Here is a 25,718-nt window from a genome sequence, read left to right as displayed (position 1 = left end):
AGGGGGGGTGGGGGATGGGCATTTGCCCCAGTGGTGGTCCAACAGGAAGAAGCAGATTCAGGTGGGCATCTGCACCAGGTTCGGGTGGTGCTCTGCCTACCGCACCCCCAGTCTGGACCAGGCTGGTCCCGGGCCTCAGAACCTCTTTCCCCTGGGGCCCTCCAAACTCACACCAGACAACACACTTTATTTTTTCCTTCCTTTAATCTTAAGCAAAAGAGACACAGGGGTTCAAAAATAAAAATTTCTTGCACCACCCCTCAAAGCCTTGACCCCAGCTGCACTGAGATGATCAGCCTGGGTCCCCCACCCCCACCCCGCAGGGACGGGGAAGGGAGGGAGGGGGGCGAGGGCATGTCCAGCGGTGTGTGGGGGGGGTGGGGGGTGAGGAGTAGAGAAGGGGTGAGGCATGTGCCAAGGCCGGTGCTGGTCTGTTTCCAGATATAAATACACAGGTCAGCACTCCTGGAAAACCCGCCCCTGCAGCCACTTGATCCGACTGCTCCTCTCTCTGCGGGGGCTCTGCGAGGGGCTGAGGGCAGGGGTGGGCCCGGGCACCAGCCGGCCGGGATTCACTGCATCCGCTGGCTGTGTCCCCCACGAGCCTCCTGCTGCTCGTGGTAGAAGAGGTGACACTCGGGGTCCCCCCGGATGGTGGGGGCGCCCTGGATCAGCTTGCCGGTGTTGGGGTCCACACACCAGCACTCCCCACGCTGCCCGTTCAGAGACATCTTACACTGTGAAGAGAGATGAGGAGACCGTGAAGGACCCGGCCAGGGCCTCGGCCTTCCTGCCCCGGCCGCACCCGCATCTCTGGGCCGGCCCCCACGCTGGAGTCTGCCCTGAACCCCACCAGCTGGGCCCACCAGCTCCGCGGCTGCTGGGGGTGCCCCACCCCCCCCAGGGAGGTCCAGGCTCATGTGGGGGAGGGGCGAGCCCGGTACTGGGTTGAGTCAGAGTGTGGCGGGCAGTGAAACCTGGGCCTCCCCGCGGGCTCTGTGGAAACGGTCCCCACAGCGAGGGGGAACCTCCAGAGCCATGTAACCCTCTTGCCACCTGGGACTTAGTGGCCACCACTGGTGCCCCTGCACAGGCGAGGAGGGGAAAGCACAAAGGGGGTACACCACTTGCCCAAGGTCACACAGCTCAGAAGAGGCACTGCTGAGATTCAGGCCTAGGTAGACGCCTGCCCGGCTTAAAGAGGGGACAGGTATTCATTCTAGAAGGCACCATTCCCCAAATGTACCCGCGTCCACAAACACCACCCTGCACACACACGTGCACACCATGCACACACGCATACATCACCCTGCACACATACATACAAACACCAACACACTCACAAACATGCACACACACACTCACAGTGCACACACACATGCACACATGCAAACACCATCCCAGCACACATGCACACATGCAAGTACCACCCCTACACACCGACAAAAGACACACATGCACACACCCTCTCTGCACACACACACATGCACACACGCACACACATGTATATGTCATCCTTGCACACACATGCACACACGCACACATGCATGTACACATCATCCATGCACACATGCACACACCATCCCTGCACACACATGCACACATTCACACATACTTCATCACTGCACACACGTGCACACATGCACATATGCACACACCAACCCTGCACACACACATGCACATGCCATCCCTGCACACACCATTCCAGCACACACATGCCCACACATGAACACATGCACACACCATTCCTGTACACACACATGCACATACCATACACACACATGCAAACACCACCCTGCGCACACACACACATATGCACCCCCCAGGGCACACACATGCAGGCATGCAAACACCATCCCAGCACATATGCATATATGCACACACGGGCCCATACACATGTGCAAACGCCTGTGCTCACACACCAGCCTCACTCTCCCGCCTCCGCACCCCCAGCCCGGGTGTAGCCATCGGGTGTCTGGGTTGCAGCCCGAGGGCGGCCCGTCTGACCTGCTTGAGGTTGTACAGGCCGTGCTTGTCGCAGTTGGGGATGTGCAGCGAGTACAGGTGCTCCAGCGGGCCGCGCTCGTCCGGGAGGCGCATGGTGGAGATGCGCTCCAGCACCTGGTCCAGCTCCTGCTGGCAGGGGGTCTGGGGGCGCCGGTAAGGGGGGCGCTTTAGAACGGGCACAGGCTGACACGCACGCACACACGGGCGCTGTGCTTGGGGCCGAGGGGTGGGGCGGGGCGGGGCGGGGCGGGGCGGGCGCCCGGACGTCCCTGGGGGGCCGGGGGCCAGGAATGTCCCTGGCCTGGTGACCATGCACCCCCGTAGGCCCATGAGGCACGGCTGGCTGGGGACGGGGATAAGGACGGGGACGCGCAGGGGTGAGGAGCCGCCCGCAGCCCTCCCCGCAGCCCTCCCCGGGGCACCCCTGGACCCTCACCCTGGCGGGCGGCGGCCGCAGCTTCTTGGGCTCGTCCAGGCCCAGGTGGTGCTTGCCGCCCTTGCCCAGCTGCCGGTGCTGCTCCGTGACCTTCTCGCGGAACACGGCCAGCTCCTTCATGCCCGACTTGGGGGGCTTCCGGCCCGCACCGCCCAGCAGGTTCAGGCTCCCGTCCACGTGGTTCTCGGCCAGGTCCCCCTCGGGGTGCTCGTCCGCGGGCTCTGCAGGGCGGAGGAAGGAAGAGCTGCGGGGCGGGTCCCCAACACGGGAGTGGGGGCAAGGGAGCAGGGTGAAGGGCAGGGGCCCCTTTCCAGGGTTAAGGACAAGATGATCCAAATCCAGGCTCAGCCACGTCACGGAGGCCAGGGCTGAGCAGAGAGCGGGGCATGGACATCCAGCAGGACCCACCAAGGCATGCATGGAGAGGGGCCTTTTGGGGGTGCCCCCCACCCTTCCTACATTGCCCCCCTTCCCACCGCTCAGCACCTCCACTCCACCCTCGTGCTCCAGGAGCACCAATAGGCTGCAGGAGGTGGGGTAGAGACGGACCTTCCCAGCGCCTCGCCAAGATCACACACTACACTTGCATCTTCTAAGAGACAGAGCTGGTGGAGGGTCACTGCACCCCCACAGCCGCCCCAACCCCCATATGGTACTCCAGTGCTCGGGGCCCCAAGCCCTCCTTGCTGTCCTGCAGGCACACCTCGGAGCCCTGGGTTTTAGGTCCCCGCCCCCCACCCCACACTACTCCCCAACGCTGAACCCCGAGGTTAGGGAATGACCTCAGCTTGCTTGGTCACTTCATCTTCTTGCACCTGGGGCCCCTTGCCCAGGCACGCCCGCCTGTACCAAGTCTTTCGGTTTCCTCACGAGGGAGGGGGTCTGGGGAGTGGCCCCACCCGGAGGCCCCGCTGCCAGCACCCGATGGGTGAGACAGACAAGGCTGGGCAGGTGGGACGGGAAGGGGAACGGGGGAGGGGGCATTAAGCAAGGAGGAAGGGACAAAAGCCTCCTTGACGCCCTGCCGAGTCCTAGTAGATTCAGCGCACTGGGCCCAAGGCCACCCGCTCAGTGTTGTAACAAGTCTGGGGTTCTCTCACCTCCCTTTCACGTCCCCTCCGAAACTTACAGCCCCCAAAGGAGCGGCTGGAGCACTGCAGAGTGCCTGGACCCCCCACCCCCAGGGAAAGTGAGAACAGCAAGCGGGCAGCCGATGGTCATCTCTGTCCCTGGCGGTGAGAGGCTGGGACACGGGGCGGGAAAGGCACGATCTGGGGAGTGGGCGGGGCACTGGGATGTTGGGAGCCTGTGTCGGGTGGGCAGGCGGGCACTCTGCAGGCACCTACTGGGCCAGGCATGCTCTCCTGGCTGCCAGCGACTGACACTGGGTGGTCTCGGCGAGCAGGGGGTGTTTCAGTGAGTTTCCGGGGCTTCCCACCTCTGCACCCAGGTCTGACGGCTGCAGCGGGCTCCTTTTTATCAAGCACAGAACTTCCGCTCCAGACCAGCATGTGCCGCCCGGGGCGGGGGGGGGGTGCCCCTGGGGGAAGTGGGGGAAACCCCAGCTCAGCTACTTTCTCTCTCCTGCACACGCCTGTCAGGAGGTTTCGTCACCGCCCGTGGTGGGGCCAGAACAGCGGCGACTTCACCAAACCCGTGAGACAGTGTTACAGGTAAAGACGTCGTCGTTCGACCCAGAGCCCAGAAACGCATGCCAGGTCTGTGGTGATGATGATGATGATGAGGAGGAGGAGGAGGAGGACGGGGACAGCTGACCCAGGTATATGCCACCTGGGCAAAGCGAAACGGCCTGGCCCCAGCCCCGGAAGCAGAGTCACAAAACGTCCCCTAGGGTCTGAACAACTTGTATGGTAGTACAGTGGGTAGGGTGCTAGAGTGCTTGCTTTTTGCTTTACACACGGCCAACCCAGGTTTAATCCCTGGCACCCCATATGGTCCCCTGGGCACCGCCAGAACTGACCCTCAGCACAGAGCCAGGAGGAAGCCCTGTTACTCCTCCCTCCAAAAAATATCACTGTATCACTGTCATCCTGTTGCTCATTGATTTGCTCAAGTGGGGCACCAGTAAAGTCTCCATTGTGAGACTTGTTACTGTTTTTGGCATATCGAATATGCCATGGGTAGCTTGCCAGGCTCTGCCGTGCAGGCAAGATACTCTCAGCAGCTTGCCGGGCTCTCCGAGAGGGGTGGAGGAATTGAACCCGGGTCAACCGTGTGCAAGGCAAACACCCTACCCGCTGTGCTATCGCTCCAGCCCCCCTTCCCCCCAAAAAATACTAAAAATAAGAAGACACATCCTTTGCGCTGCAGAGTGGCTGTTGCCAGGTCTATGTGGGCATCTGTCAACTCTGGGTGCTTTCACACACACACACACACACACACACACACACAGAGGCACGCACACATGCATGCGCAAACACACACACACATTTAAGAGTGACCCAGGGTAGGAATGGAACTGGCCTGGCCTGGTGCCTGCATGTCTGGCCTTCAAGGCCATTGCAGAAGAAAATCAACAAACTCCAAGGCAAGAGGCGGTAGGCCCGCTGGCCATGGCTGGGAGCCTCGCAGGGCAGGGCAGAAAGAGGAGAATCAGGGACCCAAACACGAGGTGGAAAGGACCGTCAGAGCCTGGCCGACAGCCCACTCCTCACCCCAGAGGGCACCCACACCCCACACCCCCAACACCAAAGCTACCCCCAAACCAGAGGAGTGTTGATGCCGATCCTGGGACAGCAGAAAGGGAAGGGGAATAAAAGTCAAGACTTCTCCATTTTCAAAAAAAAAAGTTTTTAGGGTGCTGGAGACATAGTACAACGGGCAGGGCACTTGCGTTGCAGGTGGCAGATTCCAGTTGAATCCCCAGCACTTTGAGGGTCCCCAGGAGCCCCTCCAGGGGTGCTTTCACACACACACACACACACACACACACACACACACACACACACAGTGTACTTTCACACACTCTCTGAGCACAGAGCCAGGAGTAAGTCTGGAGCACTTCGGGGTGTCCGCCAAAGACAAAGAGACAAAAAGAAAAAAAATTGTTCCTACCCCAAGTGGTTAAACTTTTAGAAAAATTAAAATTGGGCAATTGCAATGAGCAAGCCCTCTCAGAAGGCCAGAAATTTCTCCCCGCGAGGGCCATCTCCCCAGGGGCTCTGGGTAGCCTGGCTTTTTAAACAAACCAAACTCAGGCTGACCCTATCCCAGGAGCCAGCCTCGGCCCTCCCCCGCCCCCCACTCCCACCCACCAGCAGGAAGGGGGACAGAAGCATTTGCCATGTGCTGGGGAGTGGCCCGGAGCCAAGGCATTCAACCCGTCCCACGGAGCCAACCCAAACTGTCCTCTCTCGACACCCTCCCCCTCTTCCTGCTTTCCTGGGCCGAAGCTGCAGAAATCTAGGACCCCAGCCGCAGGCCCAGACCCCCGCCCCCCGGCTCTGCAGCCCACAGGCTTCCCAGAAGGAGGGGGCACCAGCTTGCTGCTCCCATCTGGTGCAGTACCTCCGGTCACTGCAGTACGAGGCCGCTGATGGGATCCCTGGCACTCTAGAGACAGCCCTCAGCACCTCCAGGTGTGACCGGGGGGCCCTCAGCACTTCCAGGTGTGACCGGGGGGGGGGGCCTCAGCACCTCCAGATGTGACCGGGGAGCCCTCAGCACCTCCAGGTGTGACCGGGGGACCCTCAGCACCTCCAGGTGTGACCAGGGGGCCCTCAGCATCTCCAGGTGTGACCAGGGGGCCCTCAGCACCACCATGTATGACCCAGAGGGCCCTCAGCACCTCCAGATGTGACCGGGGGACCCTCAGCACCTCCAGGTGTGACCAGGGGGCCCTCAGCACCACCATGTATGACCCAGAGGGCCCTCAGCACCTCCAGGTGTGACCCAGGGGGCCCTCAGCACCTCCAGGTATGACCCAGGGGGCCCTCAGCACCTCCAGGTGTGACCCAGGGGCCCCTTAGCACCACCAGGTGTGACTGGGGGGCCCTCAGCACCTCTAGGTATGACCCAGGGGGCTCTCAGCACCTCCAGGTGTGACTGGGGGGCCCTCAGCATCTCCAGGTGTGACGGAGGCCCTCAGCACCTCCAGGTATGACCCAGGGGGCCCTCAGCACCACCAGGTGTGATCCAGGGGCCCCTCAGCACCTCCAGGTGTGACCGGGGGGCCCTCAGCACCACCAGGTGTGACTGGGGGGCCCTCAGCACCTCTAGGTATGACCCAGGGGGCCCTCAGCACCTCCAGGTGTGACCGGGGGGCCCTCAGCACCTCCAGGTGTGACCAGGGGGCCCTCAGCACCTCCAGGTATGACCCAGGGGGCCCTCAGCACCACCAGGTATGACCCAGAGGGCCCTCAGCACCGCCAGGTGTGGCTGTCCGAGTGTCACCAGAAGTAGCCCACAGACCCTCCGAGCACTGTTTCGGAGCTTCTCCCCCCACCATCCATCCTTTTTCAGATGCCAGCGGCCCCAGGGGCAGGAAGTTAAGGTGAGAGACTGTCCCGAGGCTGAGCATTACCCAAAAACCGAGCCAGAGTCAGATGCAGGCGACCTTCACACTGATCTCTGGGCACAAGAAAAGAAGTTGGTCCCAAGAGACATGCTTGCTTGCCCATCTCTCATCCCGGAGGGGCCATCCAAGACCCCGGGTCCCTGTCTCTGTAGACTGGGGGAGGGGTAGGTTGGGTACCATGGGGACAGGCTGTGGGACCATCTGTGCCTCTACAGACGGGGTTGGAGGAGAGGCAGGTCCCACGGGGAGGACAGACCTAAGGACCGTGCCCCCTCTGCCCTTAGGTGGCCTGCTGGCTGTGGGCTAAAGGTCAGTTTGTCCACCCTCAGGGAGGCCACCCAGATTCAAGGCTGTTTTCTCTCCACTCCGTTATCGATCTCCTCCTCACCAACAAACAGGTCGATCGATGAGGATGCGCGGGGGTGCCCGGCGTGCTGACGCACACCCGGACTCCCTTGGGCGGCCATGGGGTGCCCAGGGAAGGGAGCAGAGACAGGAAGGGTGGGCGGAGGCCAGCAAGGCGGCAGGTGGAGGACGGTGTCCCTCTTCCGCCAACACAAAGAGAAGGGGGAAAATAAATTTTAAAAGGTGTTCAGGGGCTGGAGTGATAGCACAGCAGGGAGGGCGTTTGCCTTGCACGCCGCCAACCCGGGTTCAATTCCCAGCATCCCGTATGGTCCCCTGAGCACTGCCAGGAGTGATTCCTGAGTGCAGAGCCAGGATTCAGCCCTGAGCATCACTGGGTGTGACCCAAAAAGCCAAAAAATAAAAAGAGTTCCAGCGCCTAAAGGGAATGACCCGAGGCCATCTCCATCCCTGCTGTACGTACTACTTGGCCCTGCAGCCCTAGAGAAGCGCCCTAAACTCTCAGCACCTCCACTGCTCGTCTGTTAAACACCAACTGGACCCACCTCCCGCCTCGGGCAGCCGGGGAGTTCAGAGATGGTGCATGCATTTCCGGTGCCAAGGGGACACAGCAGGGATGCCCAGGGCTTGCCCTTGGCTGCCAGCAAGTCTCTCCCGGCTCATTTGGCCAAGGACAGGGGTGGGGAGGGGAAACCAGGGAGGACCACATTTCCTCAGTCCCAAGTTCTTCCCGTCCGCTCTCGGAGGGGCAACAGGAGCCGTCTACAGGAAAACATTCCAGATGCAGCACTGAGGCAAGAGATGGAATTTGCCCTGAGAACAAAAACACCAGGCTGCTTTTTTTTTTTCTCCCCCTGCTGAAGAGTGAGGCTCAGAATAATATTTACGAAGCAACCACTTCCGCCTGCAGCTCCACGGGCTGCTGTGCAAAGGTCACTCGAAGGAAAGGTTGTTCGTGGGGCCGGAGACACAGCACAGCGGGGGAGGGCGCTGGCCTTGCACGCGGCCAGGCTGGGCTCGATATCTGCATCCCGTAGTCTGTTCCCTTGAGCACTGCCAGGAGCGATTCCTGAGCACAGAGCCAGGAGTCGCCCCTGAGCACTGATACATTTCCTGGGGGCTTAGCAAGGGGACTTGAGGAATGGGGTCTGCTCTGAGGTGCCCCCTTGAACAGAAATTCGAGCTTTCCCAAAGGGAAGCGGGGGAGAGGAGATGGAGCAATATCAGCGTGGGAGGGCGTTTGCCTGGCACACAGCCGCTGACCAGGGTTCCAACTCCAGGATCCCTTCAGATCACCTGCAACCCCCTCCCCCAACCCCCAGGAGTGATTCCTGCATGCAGAGTCAGGAGTAAGCCCTGAACATCGCCGAGTGTGGCCCCCAAAGCAAAACAAAACAATACACAAGGCAGAATGTCCTCTGCCATGCACCAGGGCATCACCCAGTGCTGAAGATTTGACAGTCAGAGGCACAGGTTGTCCCATTTTGCAGATGGGCAGAGGCCCGGCAGCATGACCCAGGGATGAACAGAAGCACACACAACCTCTCTGCCATCATCAGAGGGGCTTCACTAACAGCATGGGGGCCCGGCCTTACCAACTGAGCCAGGAAGGGCGGCCGGACGTGAATATCCCAGAAGGAGTTTCATGTCTAGCTGGTGCATGCATATCCTGGTTTTCCGCATCTGTCTTCCCCTCTTGAACTCTCCTCTAATTTAACTCTGGAAATTTTGATGAACCCAAACCTGACTGGGACTGACGGTTCTTTGCTTGAAACCTCGGGCTCTGACCTCAGTGGTCCATGTCACAGATTCTGATTCCCGCAGGTACCTACCTCGGGAGACGCCCTCCACACAGCACTGATCTTCGAAGCCCCTGGTCGGGGGGTCTCCTTTCCGGTTTTTTTGGGTTTTTTTTGCTTTTTGGGTCACACCTGGTGATGCACAGGAGTTACTGGCTCTGCACTCAGGAATTACTCCTGGTGGTGCTCAGGGGACCATATGGGATGTTGGGAATTGAGCCCGGGTCAGCCACGTGCAAGGCAATGTGTTGCTATCGCTCCAGCCCCGGTCTCCTTTCTTTATTCCAAACACCTCCCAGTTTTCTCCTTAGCCCACATCATGATTAACCGGAAGCAGAAGAGCTGGAGATGCCATAAGAATCACTTCCTCTATCCCCAAATCTCTCATGGGCCCCCCCTGCTGGATTCATGCTCCATAAACAGGCCCGGGAAAATGGGTTCCTGGTTTTTAGCCTTCTCCCATTCTGAAGAGCTTGCAAAGACTAGAGAGATGATTCCAAAGATAAGTCATTTGCCTAGCATGCAGATAGGATCGCCAGCATCCTGTGCAACCCCCCAGCACCACCAGGAGCCTGCTGGGCACAGAACCAGGGATTGCCCCCAAACAGAAACACAAAAATAAAGACCTTGAGAGCCGCAGTCCTGGACTCCAGCCCATCGGCTCAGTTACAAAGAATGAGGACACAGAATTTGACCTAGGGGTAGGATGACGGGGTGGGGTGTGGGGAATGAAGCCACAGCTGGCCCTGCTCACTTGGGGGTCCTTACTCCCAGTTTCATGCTTGGGGTTGCTCCCAAGGATGTCTTTAGGACCATGTGATGCCAGGATCGAACCCGGGCCTCTTGCATGCAGTACTATGCTTCAGCCCTTTGAGCAATCTGGATATTTTTGTCCTGGTGTTGGGGGGGAGGAGGATTATTTGGGGAGCACACCTGAGCAGTGCTCGGAGCTTACTCCTGGTTCTGTGTTCAGGAATCACTCCTGACCGGGTTTGAAAAACCATACGGGGTATTCAAGTTTTTAGAATTCCTGGAGCGAGATCTCAAACTCTCCACGTTAGTAGACCAGGAGAGGCACACCACACTAGATGGGATGTCAAGTAGAAAGTAACCAATCTCGACTAAGAAAATATTAACACGCAAGGCTAAACCTGAAACAACACACTAGGGAACCTCTTCTACAAGGGCTTAATGGCTCCAGGGTGAGATGCAATCATCTTCACACCCTTTCTTCTAAGGAAGTCTTTTTTTGATCATTTTCAGTGAATTATTTATAACAAGCAATATACAATAAATTATTTAGGGCCTGCTATAGGAGCAGGCTTGGGTGATGGTTGGGAAAGTGGGAATAATGATGGTAGGAAGGTGTAATGGGGATGGGATTGGTGTTGGAATATTGAATGTAATAAATCATCACGAACAACATTAAAAAAAAACCATACGAGATGCCAGGAATCAAACCTGGTTGGCCATGTGCAAGGCCCTACCCACAGTGTTATCTTTCCAGCCCCATGAACCATCTGGATTTTTAAGAACTCTCTTCAAGCCCTGGCACTTCCAGGGACCCTGTTCCTTTGTGATTCTGCTCCTGCCTCAATTTCAAAAAAAAAAAACTCTTTGGGGGTTAGTGGGAGATGCCTTTCCGAGGCCTGTGTTCCCTGGGACACCTGGCAGAGGCAACCTTGCCTCATCTGTCCCACTCACTGCCATAGGAGTTTGAAAACGGACCCACAGAGGCACACACAGAGGTTTCTAAAGTACGTGGTCATGGCACCATCTCAGCTTTCTAAAGTACACGGTCATGGCACCATCTCACCTTCCGGTCCCCATGAAGGCAGAAAGGACAGGACAGAACCTCCGAAGAGTCTGCCCCTGTGGCCCCCCTCAAGGGGCCTCCCCAGAAATACCGCCTCCTTCCTGGAAAAGCAGAGCTGTGAAGGGCGGGGCTGAAGCAACAGTGGGAGAAAATAAGGGAACCAGATTCTGCCACCACGGTCAGGGAGGCTCTGGGGGCAAGGTTGTCCTTGAAGGGTACAGAAACTGGGACTGAGGTGACAAACAGTGCTATCAGCATTCTCTCCTTCCACGGGGCCCAAACATTTCTGCCCTGGATCCCCTCTGGGAAACCAGCAAGGCGACCTTTGTGCTGAAGGCCCAAGGGAGGGGGGGAATGGACTTGACACCAACTTGACCCAGGAGCTCCAGAAGCAGGAGGAAAATACAGCCCCCATTCACTAATAAAAATTTTTTTTAAAAAGAAAGACAGAAAGAAAGAAAAAACAAAATACTGCCCCAGCAGCTTTGCAACATGCACACGTGAGCATGCACACATGCGCACACACACATACATGCACATACACACATGCACATACACCAAAACATGCACACACGCTCGTACACACGCATGCATATACATGCACAGACGCATAAGTGCACACACACATGCAAACACGCATGCACATGCATGCTCACGCACACGCATTCATGCACACTCACACACATGCACACACACACATACACGCATGTGTGTGCACACACACACTCAGTGGCACTGTCTGTAGTGACAAAGGAATACGACTTGCCACCAGATCTAAGTTTGGCATCAATGACTCAGTGATTGGATCGATGAAATCAGATCACAAAGGGGAATTGCAGAGGAAGATGGGTCCAGCCTGCCTCTCTCACCACGGGCAGATCTTAGAAAGCAAATGTCCACAGTGGCGGCACAAGGAAGATTGCAGAATGAGCCCTTTTAGGCATGTTTTCCACTTATTCTTCCAGAGAACCACTGTGGATATTGTTCATCCGTTACAGGCATACACATCCGCTAGGCTAAGAGCTAGCAATGCAGCGCTCGCTAAGAAATCACGCACACACTTGGTGGCTGGCTCTGAGAGGAGGCCACGGGGCAGGGAGGGCCCTGGGGAAGTTGGGAAAGCAGGTTTGAAGCAAATATGGTTAAATACCAGCCACTCTCAGCGTGGGGTGGCAGGCGGGCATGCTGCGACTAGGGGTTTCTCTGCATTTGAAAGCACTCTTCAGTGTTTCCTGCACTGGCTGCCCCATACACTCCTCTCCCCCCATGCCAGGCAGCCTGTCGGGAAACATGGGGGCCCCCCGGGACTCACAGGCTGGGAAGGGAGGAAAAACAATGACATGGAAACCTCACCAATACTCCTAGGAGCCAGTGCAGCAACCCCAGGGCCAGCTGCCCGCCTGTCGGGGCTAACCCCAAGCTGGCCTCCTGATCAACAGGAAGAACTAGGAGTGGGGTCCAAGGAATGCCCCGTGAGGGTCACAGGGTCAGGAGGGGAGGAGGAAGGCATGAAGACAGCACAAGCGCCGAGGCTGGAGAGACGGGAGAGAAGATGGCCCTGGTGTGGTTCCAGGGGCTTGAGGGGACCCCCCCAGTGCAAAGCGGCAGGGGTGCTCTCTGGAAAGGAAATGGTTATTCTGGCTCCTTGAGGACCAGAGAAGAAACAGCCTTAAACAGAAGCAAGAATTGCTGAAGAGACAGTACAGCGGGTTGGGTGCTTGCCTTGCACGCAGCAGACCCAGGTTCAATCCCTGCATCCCCTAATTCCCTGAGCATCGCCAGGAGGAGTAATTCCTGAATGCCAGGAGTCACCCCTAGCAATGGCGGGTGTGGCTCAAAGACTATAAAAAAAAAAAATCACAGCAGGAGAGTTTCCAGTCCCAAGTTGCATAGCAAATCATTCAAACAACTGACCTACGGCCTGTGAGAGAGAAAAATGTCCAGCTTCCCGTGGGCTGGCTCGGGGTGGGGGCGGGGGGTAGGCATGCCAGGTGGCAGGAGGCTGGGCTGACCAGGTGGCCTCTGACGGTGCACGGCCCACCTGCCTGGGTCCAGGAAGGGCATCAGTCCAAGGGCAAAGCAAAGTCACTCTTGCGATATGACAGCTTCCTCCTCGGCTCTCGAATCTGAGCACCTGGGCAGACGGAGCCATATTTCTCCTCCCTCTGCTGAACGGCAGCTCCGGGAAGTCGCACACTGACACCTGACTATTCGCGTGCTCTGGGCCCACATCTGTGTGATCACAAGAGGGCAATCAGGGAGGCCCTCTGGGAGGCAACCCCAGTTGCCTCTTGAGAAATACCGTGGCCTTATCTCTTCCGGACAGTAACTACACCTCAAATGCGCTTCTCTTACCCCGAGATTTTTTTTTTTAAATCCACTAAAAGGATTTTTGTTTAACATCAAGTGTCCCAAAAGCCCAGTTAAAATGGTGAAAAATAAAGCCAAACCCACTCGTTTACTTGCATTGGAATATATATCCATCCCCAAGGCCTTGCATCCTTCAGAGAGAACATGCAAAACTCTTTATATTTGGCTACCTGAGGCTTGGGGGGAAGAGCAAGAAGTTTCTGGGGTGGTGGTGGTGGTGGTGGTGGTTGTTTGTGCTTTGTGGGGTCAAGAATGGAACCCAGGATCTGCTGCCTGCAAGGCATACGCCCTGCTGCCTAAAAATACTCAACATTGCAGGGGTCTTCCCAAGAAGTGCTTAGGGGCCCCCAGAGACACATCTGGCAGTGCCCGGAGAGGGTCATTTCATACTGGGGATATTACTGGTGTTATACAAGGCACGTACTTCAATCCCCCAGCTCCCTTTTTTAATTTGGGGGAGCACAGCAGGAGTGCTAAGGATGGGATGGGTGGGACCACGCCCAGATGGTACCTGTTGGGGGTCATGGGGCATCAAGGTCCAATACAGGCCCAGCACTCGCAATGTCTGCAGGGTACCAGTGCAGCCACGTGGCCACTCCAGGGTTTAGCTTGCTGTACGTGGGCCACACACCCCTGTCTCTGTTCTCGACGATCACTCGTGGCCGGCTCAGGTGTGCCTTATGGAGTGTCAGGGATCGAACCCGCGTCGGCTATGTGGAAGGCCAAGGTCCTACCCTTTGTACTACTGCTCTGGTCCTTAAGACTTCGCTTTTCAAGATGCTCCCAGATGTTCCTCTCATTCTGCTCAGGACATACAGGCGTGCGGCCCAGGTGGTCTCACGGCGGCGGTCTCACCGTCAGCCCCACAGTCTGCGCCGACAAAGGGCTCAGGGCAGAGTACATGGGGCTAACGGAGCCGAGACAAAGCGCATCGACCCGGTAGTGTCCGGCCTCGCGCTTCAGGTCCTGTCCTTGTTGCTGGCTTCTCCCTCCCTGTCCAGGCGCCTCTTGCCACAAGAGCGGCCGGGAGGAAGGAAAGGCAGCGAGCCAGCGGAAGCCTGAGCCCGGGAGAGGAAGGCCAGCAACTGGCCCCACATGCAAATCCGCTGCTGCGCCCTGCAGACCAGCTCCCTGCAGTAAGAAGGACCGAGTCCCCCCCCACACACACACCCCTCACGCCACCCCCCTTCTCCACCCTCTCCAGCCAAAGCTCCCCGCCCCCTCCCCCCCCCTCCATCAGGCCAGCCGCACGGAAGCGCAAAGATGCAAAAAAGCAACGGGAAACCTACAAGGATGTCCGGACACTCAAAGCGGGCCCAGAAGTGTCCTGAATATAAATAAGTGTCTTTAAATAGGTCAGCAGGCTTTCCTGCCTCTTCAGCTCCTGTCTCGAGGAGGAATTCCCATCTCCTCCGTGAAGCCGCCTCGGGCCTCAGGTTCTGGGCTCTGGGTCTGCAAGAGGCAGCAACCCGACCCAGCACCGCCCGGGACCGTTGCCTCACTGCTCCAGCCGGATGGTGATGTGGCCGGGTAGAAGCCAACCAGCAGTGGGGACAAAGGGCACCACACCCAGGGCCTGGCTACTTACTCCCTGGAAGCCCCCGCCAGGCTGCGTGTCTTGAGACTTAGAGAATGCATCCTGGGGGCCAGAGAGACAGGAAGGGGAGCACCTCAGCACACAGGGTCCCCCAAGCACAGAGCCTTGAGCACAGCCAAGTGTGGCCCAAACCCACCCAGCCCAAGCGCCCTCCCCCTTCTCTGCCCCCCTTCCCCGTCCCCCCCTCCCCCAGCACGAAAGAAAAGTAGGTAGGCCTTGCAGTCAGCCGACCCGGTTTGATTCCCAGCATCCCATATAGTCCCCCGAGCACTGCCAGGAGTGATTCCTGAGTGCAGAGCAAGGAGTAACCCCTGTGCATCAACGGGTGTGACCCCAAAAGCAAAAAAAAGGAAGAAAACACTTTGCAAAGCAAAGGCACCCCCACCCTTCTCCACCCCATCCCCCTTTTTCTCGACACTAGGCACACAGGAACCGGGGTCCTCCGCCTGGTTAAGCTCAGCCAATCAGGCGCCATGTAACATCCGAGGGTAACCCTTCTCTCGAGCTTCCTGCTGAGGCCACATCCTCTCCTCTCTGATTATCTGGTTCCCTAAGGCCCAGCCTCTGTGCTAAAGGGCTCCGTGTGTACCTGCCCTTGCCTTATCAGCGAGCACCCCAGCACAGCTGATAAGCTTTATTCTTCTCCCACTTGACCTAGAACCCACTGGCTTGGGGGCCGGGCACACAGGTACTCGGAGGCCAGCGAAGTCCAAGCAGCCAAACCAGCAGCAGCGGGGCCCCTAGAGAAAGACCTGCCACGCCGATGGTCGATGTTGGGGTTTTTCCAGTTTCTTTGGGGGCACCTCACCTTGCCCCCTCTTACTCTCTACAGGCTGGTCACCTACTTTTCCAGGAAGGCAGGTATAGCTAGCCGGGTCCCACATTACCTCAAGGGCTCTTAGGTAGCCCCTTAATCCACCCCCCCACCCCCCACACACACACCTCTAGCCACTGGTGCTATAGAAACTAGCATGTTATCCAGTTGAATGCACAGAGGCCTCTCTCTCTCTCTCTCCCTCCCTCCCTCTCTCCCCCACTCTCCTCCCTCTATCCCTCTTTCTCTCCCTTCCTCTTTCTCCCTCCCTCCCGCTCCCTTTCTCCTCTCTCTCCTCCCTCTCTCCCTCTTTCCATCTCCCTCTCTTCTTCTCTCCCCTTCTCCCTCCCACCTCCCTCCCTTCTCCTCCCTCCCTCTATCTCTCCCTCCCTTCCTATTCCTCCCTCTTTCCCTCTTTTCTTCCCTCCCTCTCCTCTCTCCATCTTTCCCTCCCTTTCCCCTCTCCCCCTCCCTCTCTTCCTCACTCTCCCTCTCCCTCCTTCTCTCCCCGTCTCTCATTCTCTCTCCCTCTCTCTCTCTCTGCCTTTATTAATTTCGAGCCCCACTGGTCTGTGGCCTAGAGGTAACTCCTTGCAGCCCTCCTACATGGCTGCAGAGCTGAGCTCGCGCCCTCTGCACTATGAGGCAAGAGCCAGCACCAAACCCGGGGTATGAGGGACCACACCCCTAGCCCCAGATCAGAAGATCCTAGAGTGCAGAGGCAACGGTCCAGGGGCAGCTCAGCATCTCCCCCTGGAAGTCAAGGTAACAGGCCTGACGGACTTCTGGAGACAGGGGCGGGAAGGAGATTTCTGGGGCAAGGCCGCCCCAACACCCCCCCTGGGGAACAGACAGCAGCTCAGGGGGACTCTGCAGGACCTTGAAGCCCCCGACTCGGCCATGCTCCTCACCTCTGTGCTCCATGGCTCCCATCTGTCACATGGGGGAGGATCCTGGGGGTCCAATAGAGGTGGGGGGAAGGGCGAGGCAGGGCGAAGGCCCAGAGGCACTTGGAGACAAGTGGACAGTGCTAGAACAGAGCAAGCTGATGCTGCAGCCTTTCCTACCCCGCCCCCCCGGGAGACTGACCCACCCCTGCCATCCACCCGGGACCCCCTGGGCTGGAAGCACCTCCTCTGAGACCACCTGCCAGGTCCAGGGAGGGCCCCTGCCCCAGGGCTCCCTGGCCCCCAGGCCCTTAATGAGAAGCCGCCCTGCTGGGCTCCAGCCCACTCCACAGGATCTGCCGGCCAACACCCCGCCCCCCTTCCCAGTGGGCCTCCAGCCAGCCCCTGGCCCCTCACTCCTCCCCTGCCTCCCCCCGGCCAGGAAGAGATGTGGGGCCCACGGCCAGAAGGGGCCCCGCGGCTGCCAGATGCAGCCCTCTCCCCAGACAGAATTCAAAGGGGGAAAGAAAGAGAGACAATCCCTGATTACACGCCACTCCGTTCTTCCCGGGGAAGCCGCCGGCTCTGAGTCCAGCCAGCCCCTTCAGTCCTGACCGAGAGTGTCTGGGTGGGAGGAGTTGGTGGGGGGGCGGCAGGGGAGGGGGGTGGGTTGGGGGGGGATGAGCATATTCCAGTAGGATAAAACTACATCCCATATACTGTCCTCCTGCAAGGCTGGAGCCAGGGACGAAGGGAAGAAGGTGAAAGCCAACCGACATCTCAGGATGGACGATACCCCCGACAAAGGGTGCACTGCCTGTCACCAGCATCTTACAGTGATTCCCACCCACACCGCCCAAGGTCTCAGGCAGCAGCCTCTTTTCTATTTCCTGGGCACCCGCTCACTCCCATCAATGCCCGAGAACGGGCCCTAGTGTCCCTGCTTTCCCACAGGTGCGAACCTTGGGGGTGTGCTTGGACCAGGGATGGATGCAGACTGGGAAGGAGGGAGGAGGTCCCAGAAGGCAGAGCACCACTCACTCCACCCCCCACCCCAGCCCCCTGAAAGTGATGCTGACTCCCCCTGCCCGCTCCTGGCGGGAGTGAGAGATCGACCCCGGAGAGAGCGGGAAGGAAACGTCACTCTGTTGGAGAGAACAGCCCGTTTCTTTGCCAGGATCATGTTCCATTTGACGGGAGAGATCTGAAAGCCCGTCTCTTGGCCGGAGCAGGAAATGGGTGTCCTGGGCGGGGGGCAGGGGGGGTCGTCTCTGGCCAACTCCACTCTCTGACCCTTTCGTCCCCTGAGATGGGGGCTCTGGGCGACCTGCTGCTCTGGCCAAGTGGACAGCGGGGAGTCACCATGAGCAGGCCCTGCAGGTGGGCCTCAGCCCTGGGCCACCAGCTCACTGGCCAGTGAGGCCTGCACAGCAGGCCAGAGGCCCGGCTCTGCCCCGGGGCGGCCCCAGCTAGGCCTAGAGTCAGGTCCCAGCCCCGGCACTGTCTGTCTCAGGTATCGGGCCCCCAGGAACCCTCCAGAGCATGACCTGTGGGCCTCCAACCGTGCTGGTCATCTGGGTTTATTCTCTCTGCAAAGTTCATTCCCCCCCGCCTTTTTTTTTTTTTTTTTTTTGCTTTTTGGGTCACACCTGGCGATGCACAGGGGTTACTCCTGGCTCTGCACTCAGAAATTACCCCTGGCGGTGCTCAGGGGACCATATGGGATGCTGGGGATCGAACCCGGGTCGGCTGCATGCAAGGCAAACGCCCTACCCACTGTGCTATCGCTCCAGCCCCTCATTCCCCTTTTGAACCGCTTCACAGCTGCCGGGAAAGTAGGCCAGAGCAGTAATGGACGTTTCTGTCTTACAGGCGAGAGATGGAAAGCAAATGACTCCTTGCAAAGGAATCTCCAGGGCTTAGAGTTTGTGTGTTAGCTTTGGGCACCTCCCCCCCACCCCAAAACACACACATGCACACACACACACACACACACACACACACACGCAGTTGGTGTTGACAACCCTGATTTGCAGACAGGAAAACCTGAAGCTCAAACTTGGTCTGTGATCAGAAGCCACGTCACCCCCTAAGCACCGCGGGGGACCCCACTGGAGGGCCCCACCTGACTACCCGGTGGCTTCCTTTAGAGGTCCACTCACTAAGGAGTCGCAGAGACACATCCTCTGCCAACAGCAGGCCGCCAACAGGTGTTCCCTACGGTGGACAGGTACTGTCCACTGCCCGGGCGGCCTGCACAAACCCCCAGGCAGGAGGGACAGTCACTTCCCGTGTCCTCCTGGCCATCTGCTAAGGTCTGCTAAGGACCCCCAGGCCACAGAGAGGAGCAGCAAAGGTGGGCTGCTTTCACCCTTGTCTGCTTGCCCCACCCAATCCTCCTCCCGCCGGGGTCCTAGCTGGCTCACGGGGCCCCTTCCCTCTGGAAGTCCCAGGCATCAGGCCTCTGTGAGACGCCGCGGGCACCCAGGGATGTGCACCTGCAGCCCTGAGCCGTGGCCCACGGTTGCCTGCACATGGCCCATGAACAGGAGCTTCCCTGGCTGAGAAGCTCGGAGTCTCTTCCTGCCAGCAGCTCCCCCTCCCTCACCCGGCCCTGAAGGCTGAGGGGTCCTGAAGACACAGAACCAGGTGTCCCCTCATCTCTCTGCTCACCTGCAGAAGCCACACCTGCAGAATGGGGGGAAGAAGCCGCTCTGGAGGCATCAAAGCTAGCACAGAGGTGGGGTTCACAGGAGGATGACGGCCCCTGGCTCCCGCCTGCCCCGGCAGTGTACCATGCCGGCTCCGGGGAGCAGGGACGTGAGGACAAGCGGGCCTGGGACAACTGCTCTGTGATCCCCAGGAGAGATGCACAACCTCACTCCTCGGAGCCCTGCTTGCGGCCTACGCTCTCACAGCCTTGGGGGGAAATGGTGGTTCCTTCTCCACCCACCAAGCCCACCTGTGCTGCCCACTGAGCACCTTCACATTCAAGGTCTGATCTGGTTCCAGCTCTCCGATCCCCAGCCACTCCCGGGGCCTTCCTTCCTCCAGGGGGACGGGATGGGAGTGGACGGCTGGATGGGGGGTTTCTGCTGTGATCTTCTCCAGCTCTGCTCGCAGACTCCATCTAGACCGGGCTAACGGGGTCGGGGAGGTGAGGGGTGAGAACAGGCTCCAGGGGATAGAGAAGACAGGATGGGGAAAGGGGAGACTCGAGCAAGATAACTCTCTGGCAATGGAGGCTTCTTTAAGAGCAAACCCCAAAGAGCCTTTCATGGTGGGGAAGGGGGCGGGGTGGGGGGGCTGATGGTACCATGTTGTAGTATTTGAGAGTCCACCACCAACCCCAGTGTGGGCATCACCTGTATATTTCCGGGCCCTCTCTCCTCCCCCTCCGCCTGCACCCCTGCCTGCTCCACTCTTCTCCCTTGCATGAGAGCCAAGAATGTCCAGAGCTTTGCCAGTGTCCAGATCATAGAAACATGGCGCCTGCCGTGTTCTATGGTGGAGAGCAGCGACTTTCTCCAAGGCGCCCGCGAATGTTTGAAAGTGAGCACACAGGTAAGCGGGTAAGCATCCTCCTAGCAGTACCGAGCTACACAGTCCCCTGACCTGAAGGAATGACTGACCTGTCACTGTCATGTTCAGTGCAAAGGGAAGCTGGCGGGAAGGGACAGCTAAGGTTCCCTTTTCCCTCTGCCTACCTGGACACAATGGTCCAATGCAGCCAAGGGCCACCCGTTGCATGGCCAGGCCCTCAGGACCTCTGTGGATTGGGGGATCTTCCTCCCCCCACTTCCAGAGAGTCCTAAGCCTTTTTTTCTTGTCTCAGATGTTTTGGGAAGATTAGACCAGAAGCATTTCCTCACATCTTCTGAAATATGGAGCCAGAGAGAGAGAGAGAGAGAGAGAGAGAGAGAGAGAGAGAGAGAGAGAGCAAAGCTTAAGGCAATCGCCTTGCATGCGTCTAACTCCAGTTCAATCCCTAGCACCTCTGAGCACAGAGCCAAGGGGAGTTCCTGAGCTCCCCACACCCCCAAATAAGAAACGTGCGCTGTACCTTGTCAGAGGAATGGACTGTTCTCAGCGTTGGAAGATTGAGGGTGCACACACATGGAAGGTGGATAGAGGAACTCATCAGTGACCCAAAGTCCCAGCGCTTCCTGTGGGCAGGACAGCCTGGGGTGTCCTGGGAGGGGGCATCCCTCTAAGCCTAGTGGGCCCGGAACACAAGGAACATACCAGGCTTTTTCCCAGCCAGGATGGCCAGCCCCCCCCCCCAACAAAGCAGCGCCCCCAGGTCTTCTTCGACTCCATAGTGGTGACTCAGGGTAGTGGCTCAGCAGAGCTGGTTTGGGGCGTTCTGTGCAGAAAGGGGGAAGGGGGATGTGCAGGGAGGGGGGAGGGGGGGCGGGACGGATGGAGTCAGACGATGGGTCCCAAGTCTCTTTTATGACTTTGAACTCAGTATGCAAATTTATGCGAGATGAGATGCACAGAGCGCTTTGAGCCAGAAGTCCCCTGCCCCTCCCCCCTGCCCCTGCCCCTCCCCCTCCCAGCAGCGGACATTGAACCACTGTGGATCAGCGCTGCTTGCTTTTGCCCCCTTTCTGCGCTCCCCCAACTGCCAACAGCCCTCCCGTCCCCTGCCCCCTGCCCCCTTCCCCCCTCACCGCCCCCCCCCCGTTTATTTCCCTGGCCCTCCCTCCTCCCCCTCAGCCTCCACCCCCGCACATGTAAAGCTTCCCTCGGTTGGTCCTCCGTGCAGCGGACCAGGCCCCTCCGCATAATTCCAGGCATTGTGCCAGCCAGGAGAGATGCCCAGGGAACACATCCAGCTTGGCCTTGAACCGGACGGGGGGGAGGGTGGGGTGGGGGGTCGCGGGGCTGAATTCAGAAAAGGGGCCTTGCCTGGCGCCCATCTTTTTCCTCTGCTTTCTCGACCAACACCACGCACACTTTTAAGGTGCAGGGTCTGGGGGTGGAGGGTTGTTCCCCAGTTTCCTCCATGCCCAGCCGCTCCTCACCCCTTCCCCCAGAGAGTCTTCTCTGCACCCACATAGTGCCAGCCCGTCCGCCCCCTTGGGATGCGAGGTCAGCTCCTGCTGGCGTGCCCTCCCCCCCCACCCCACCTAACCGCCAGCCGTCCCCAGGAAGCGGCCACTCAGCTCCTGAGTCCTGAGAACAAAGACAAAAGAGCCCAGAGCAAAGCCCCGGAACTGCTGGGGTTTCGCTGCCTGGGAAGAAGAGGGTGTGTTTAAAATTCTCCAAAGCAACCTGCTCACAGAGGAACGCAGGCAGGCCGGGGAGAAGGGGTGTGCGTTCTCCCGAGGGGGGTGGGGGGGGAAGAAGAGAGGGGAAAGGGGAGAAACAGAGGCAGCGCCAGGCAGTCGGGGGCGAAGGTTCTTCTGTGAACTCCCACTCTCTCTTGGGACCACGTGGCGTCCCAAGGCCACGCAAACCCAGCCCTGCAAACCCAGGTTTCTCCAGTGGCCCCGGCGTCCCCCTCCACCCCCCAGCCCTACTCTTGGTCACTCTTCCAGGGGTGATTGAATTCCACACCTCCCCCCAATACACACAGACACACAGACACACAGACACACACACACACACACACACACACACACACACACACACAAACCCAGCGCCTCTTCCCAGTCCCAAAACACAAAAGAAGATGTGGAAGGCAGCTGAGCACAGGGAGACGGCCCAGAAGTGCCCGTCTCAGGCAGGAACTGGGGAGGCATCCAGACTCTCCCGGGAAAGCCCCCCCTGAACTCAAGGAGGAGTGAATGGGGTGGATCTCCCCATCTCAGCGCCCTGCCTCTGGGGCTGGGGTGACAGGGACAGGAAGATGAAGGAAATGAGCAACCCGCAGGCTTTGCCTTTGCCAGGGTGTGCGCGCATGAGGGTATCAATATCCCAGCATGCACAGGGCAGCTGCTGGGTGAACCTGAGTCGCGGTCCCTGGGGGAGAGTTTTGCCCCGTAGAGGGCGACTGTTGGAGGGTCCTTTGGCTCCATGGAAATCTCCGCTTGGTGGGGCGGAGGGTGTGAGGGGGAGGGGAGGAGCACGGGAGGGAGGGAGGAGCCCCTCCTAGTGCATGAAAGGAGCTTGGCTGCATCTTTTTCCCTTGGTGATTATGACTTTTCTTCTGTTTTTTTCTTTTCTTTCTTCTTTTTTTTGGGGGGAGGGGTGGTTTGGGGGCCACACCCAGAGGTGCTTGAGGACTACTCCTGGCTCAGTGCTTGAGTCACCCCCCCACCACCACCACCATGTAGCTGGACAGAGCCATGTGGTTCCGAGACTCGATCTGGACCTCCCGCATGCAAAACCTAGTTTGCAGCTCTTGAGCTCTGGCTGTTATCATTCCTTTCCCAAGGATGTGGGAAGAAAGGGTTAACTAGGCGCAAGCTCCAGGGTGGTGGGGTGGAGGGGAAAGCACTGAGGGGTTCCACTTGGAGACACCCAACCCACCCCAACCTGCCCTCTTGGACCCCTAATTCCATTCCCACAGAGCACAGGGGGGGAAACAATAGCCCGCGCGGGAGGTGGAGGGAAGGACGTGTGCAAGACGGCGGCCGGCTCCCCTCTGCCTCTCCTCTTCCTTTCAAGTTGGAGAAAGTTTGGTCCGGCTGGCTTTCTCCCGCCCTGGCCAGGGCTTTTGGAATGTTTAACAAGTGAGATCTTCATAGAATGGAGTTCCCCCGACCACTCCCCCCCCTAAAAAAAAATAAATAAAAAACACTCGGGAGTGGCAAGGGAGGATCGGAGCCTCTGAACAAAGAAGCTCAGGGGCCCGTTCTATGTGGGAGGGGGGTCCCCCTCAAATTAGGATGGATGGGGGCGGGGTAACGCGTTGGCTGAGCCAGCAGAACCTTCACTGGGAGGCGCAGACTCAACCAACCCAGGAGCGTCGGGCGCGCCCCCGGCCCACCCGGGCCGCAGCCCCCAGGGTTAGGGACCGAGGACCTCCTGCTGCGGTCTCCCGAGGGAAGCCTCCCCGCCCCCCTCGCCTTTTCCATCCATTCGCGGGGCAGGGCCTTCTTGGTTCTCCTCGGACAGGAGCACCGAGTAACTTGGGGAGCTGGGGAGCGCGGCGGGGTTTTCCCCTGCGAAGTTTAAACAGGAGTTTGCTCCCCGCCGCACAACCCCATAAAGGATGGACGGTCCCTGGTAGGTGTGGGAGGGGGGAGGAGGGGTGGGGAGGACGCAGCCTCTTCTGAGCGTGCCTCTGTCCACTCAGAAATCTTCGCCCGAGACGAGGGTGGGGGTGGGGGCCTCACTGACCCTCGCCCCGCAGTGTCCCCCCCCACACACACCCGGATCCTCCAACCAGCCATCACCGCCTTCCAGCTGCAGCCTGAAGTTCCAGCTCCCCCCAGATCCGACCCACGCCCCTGGCCCCAGGAGCCACCCCCCTCCAGAATGCAAGCAGGGTGCGTTCCTTCGGGAAGTCCAGGGGATGTGAAAAGTCTCGTTTCTCCCCTTCCATCCCCGCCCGAGTAACGCGGTGTGGGGGAATATGGGAATATTCCGGGGTTCCCTTCCCTCCCGTCCACCCACCCCTCCCCCAACTCCCACCGAACCAGACAAGCCCCTCGCTCCGGCTGCACTCCCTCGGGCCCCGAAGTCCCTCCGCACCCGCCAGCTGCCCCCGCCGCCAAGTTTCTCCCAACTTCTCGTCCCGGCGGCGGCGGCGGCGGCCGCCCCTTCCTGGCCGTTACCTGCCACTTGCTCGCGGCTGGCGCCCAGGTCGCCCTCGTGGACCTTCCTGCAAGTGCCCTCGCCGTGCATCAGCGCCTGCAGGGGCAGCTCGGAGTCGGGGTGCGGGTAGCAGCGCAGTCCCTGGGCGCAGCGCGGGGTGTACACGCCGCACGCCTCGCCCTCCAGCCGCGCGCACACGGAGCAGCAGCCGCAGCCCGGCTCGCGGACCAGCTGGGCGCAGTGCGCGCGGGGCTCGCGGGCCGGCCCGGACGGCGCGGACGGCGCGGGGGGCTCGCAGGCGGCCAGGCGCTCGGGCGTGCAGGGCGGGCAGCGGAACAGCACCTCGGCGCGCACCCCGCAGCCGCCGCCCGCGCCCAGCAGCAGCAGCAGCAGCAGCAGCAGCGGCGGCGGCGGCGACGGCGACGCGGGGCCGCCGGGTCTCAGCTGCATGTCGGCGGCGACGGGCGAGCGCGACGGCGGCGAGAGCGAGCGGGCAGGTGGCGCGGCGCAGCGAGCGCGGGAGCCGCCTCCTCCGCCGCTTTCTCCTCCCCGGGCCGCCGCAGCCGGGTCCTAAAGGGCCCCGCGACTCCCCGCCCCCTGCCTTCTCCCCTCCCCCTGGCGGAGACCACCCCTTCCCCCACCCCCCACCTCCTCCGGACGCTCCCGCGCGCCCGCCGGGGAGTTGTGCGCGCGTCCACGCGCCCACCCCGCTCTTAACCCGGCCGCTGTCCCCTTCGCGTCCGTCCGGCCACGCGGCTCTCCCCGACTCGGGACGGCAAACTTGGGGGATTGGGGCGGACTAGCGGGCGCGGGAGCCGGGGAGGCGTGCGTGCGTGCGTGCCTTTGTGTCTCGGGTTCCGTTCTGTTGGGAGAACTTCGCCGGCGCGCCGCGCTCACTTGGTCAGGAATGCGGCGGACATAAGACACACACACACACACACACACACACACACATACACACACACGCACACGCACGCACACATACACGTACACGCATGCCGGACTTCCAGGTGGATTGCAGACCACTCCAACACACACACACACGCGCGCGCGCACGCACACACACACGCACACATACACACACACACACTTGCTGGACCTCCAGGTGGATTGCAATCCACTCCAACACACACACACACGCGCGCGCGCACACACACACGCACACATACACGCACACGCACACGCATGCTGGACTTCCAGGTGGATTGCAGACCACTCCAACACACACACACACACACACACACACACACACACGCTGGACCTCCAGGTGGATTGCAGTCCACTCTAACACACATACACACATACACACACACACTTGCTGGACCTTGAGGTGGATTGCAGTCGACGCTAACACACACACACACACACACACACGCACG

General features: G+C 59.6%; 1 protein-coding gene across 1 annotated transcript; it reads right to left on the bottom strand.

The window, feature by feature from the left end:
• Positions 1–185: 185 nt before the first annotated feature.
• Positions 186–24,888, bottom strand: IGFBP2 (insulin like growth factor binding protein 2). The gene is made up of 4 exons (XM_004601438.2): positions 24,360–24,888; positions 2,444–2,664; positions 2,008–2,148; positions 186–737 (listed from the first exon to the last, which is right to left on the bottom strand). Exons 1-4 carry the CDS (start codon positions 24,787–24,789, stop codon positions 573–575), a joined length of 957 nt encoding a protein of 318 aa, XP_004601495.2. The 5' UTR covers positions 24,790–24,888; the 3' UTR covers positions 186–572.
• Positions 24,889–25,718: the final 830 nt, after the last annotated feature.

The sequence above is a fragment of the Sorex araneus genome, chromosome X (assembly GCF_027595985.1).
Source record: "Sorex araneus isolate mSorAra2 chromosome X, mSorAra2.pri, whole genome shotgun sequence".
NCBI classification, from domain to species: Eukaryota; Metazoa; Chordata; class Mammalia; order Eulipotyphla; family Soricidae; genus Sorex; species Sorex araneus.
Note: the sequence above shows the minus strand (reverse complement) of the source record. Positions and strands in the feature narration are given on the sequence as shown.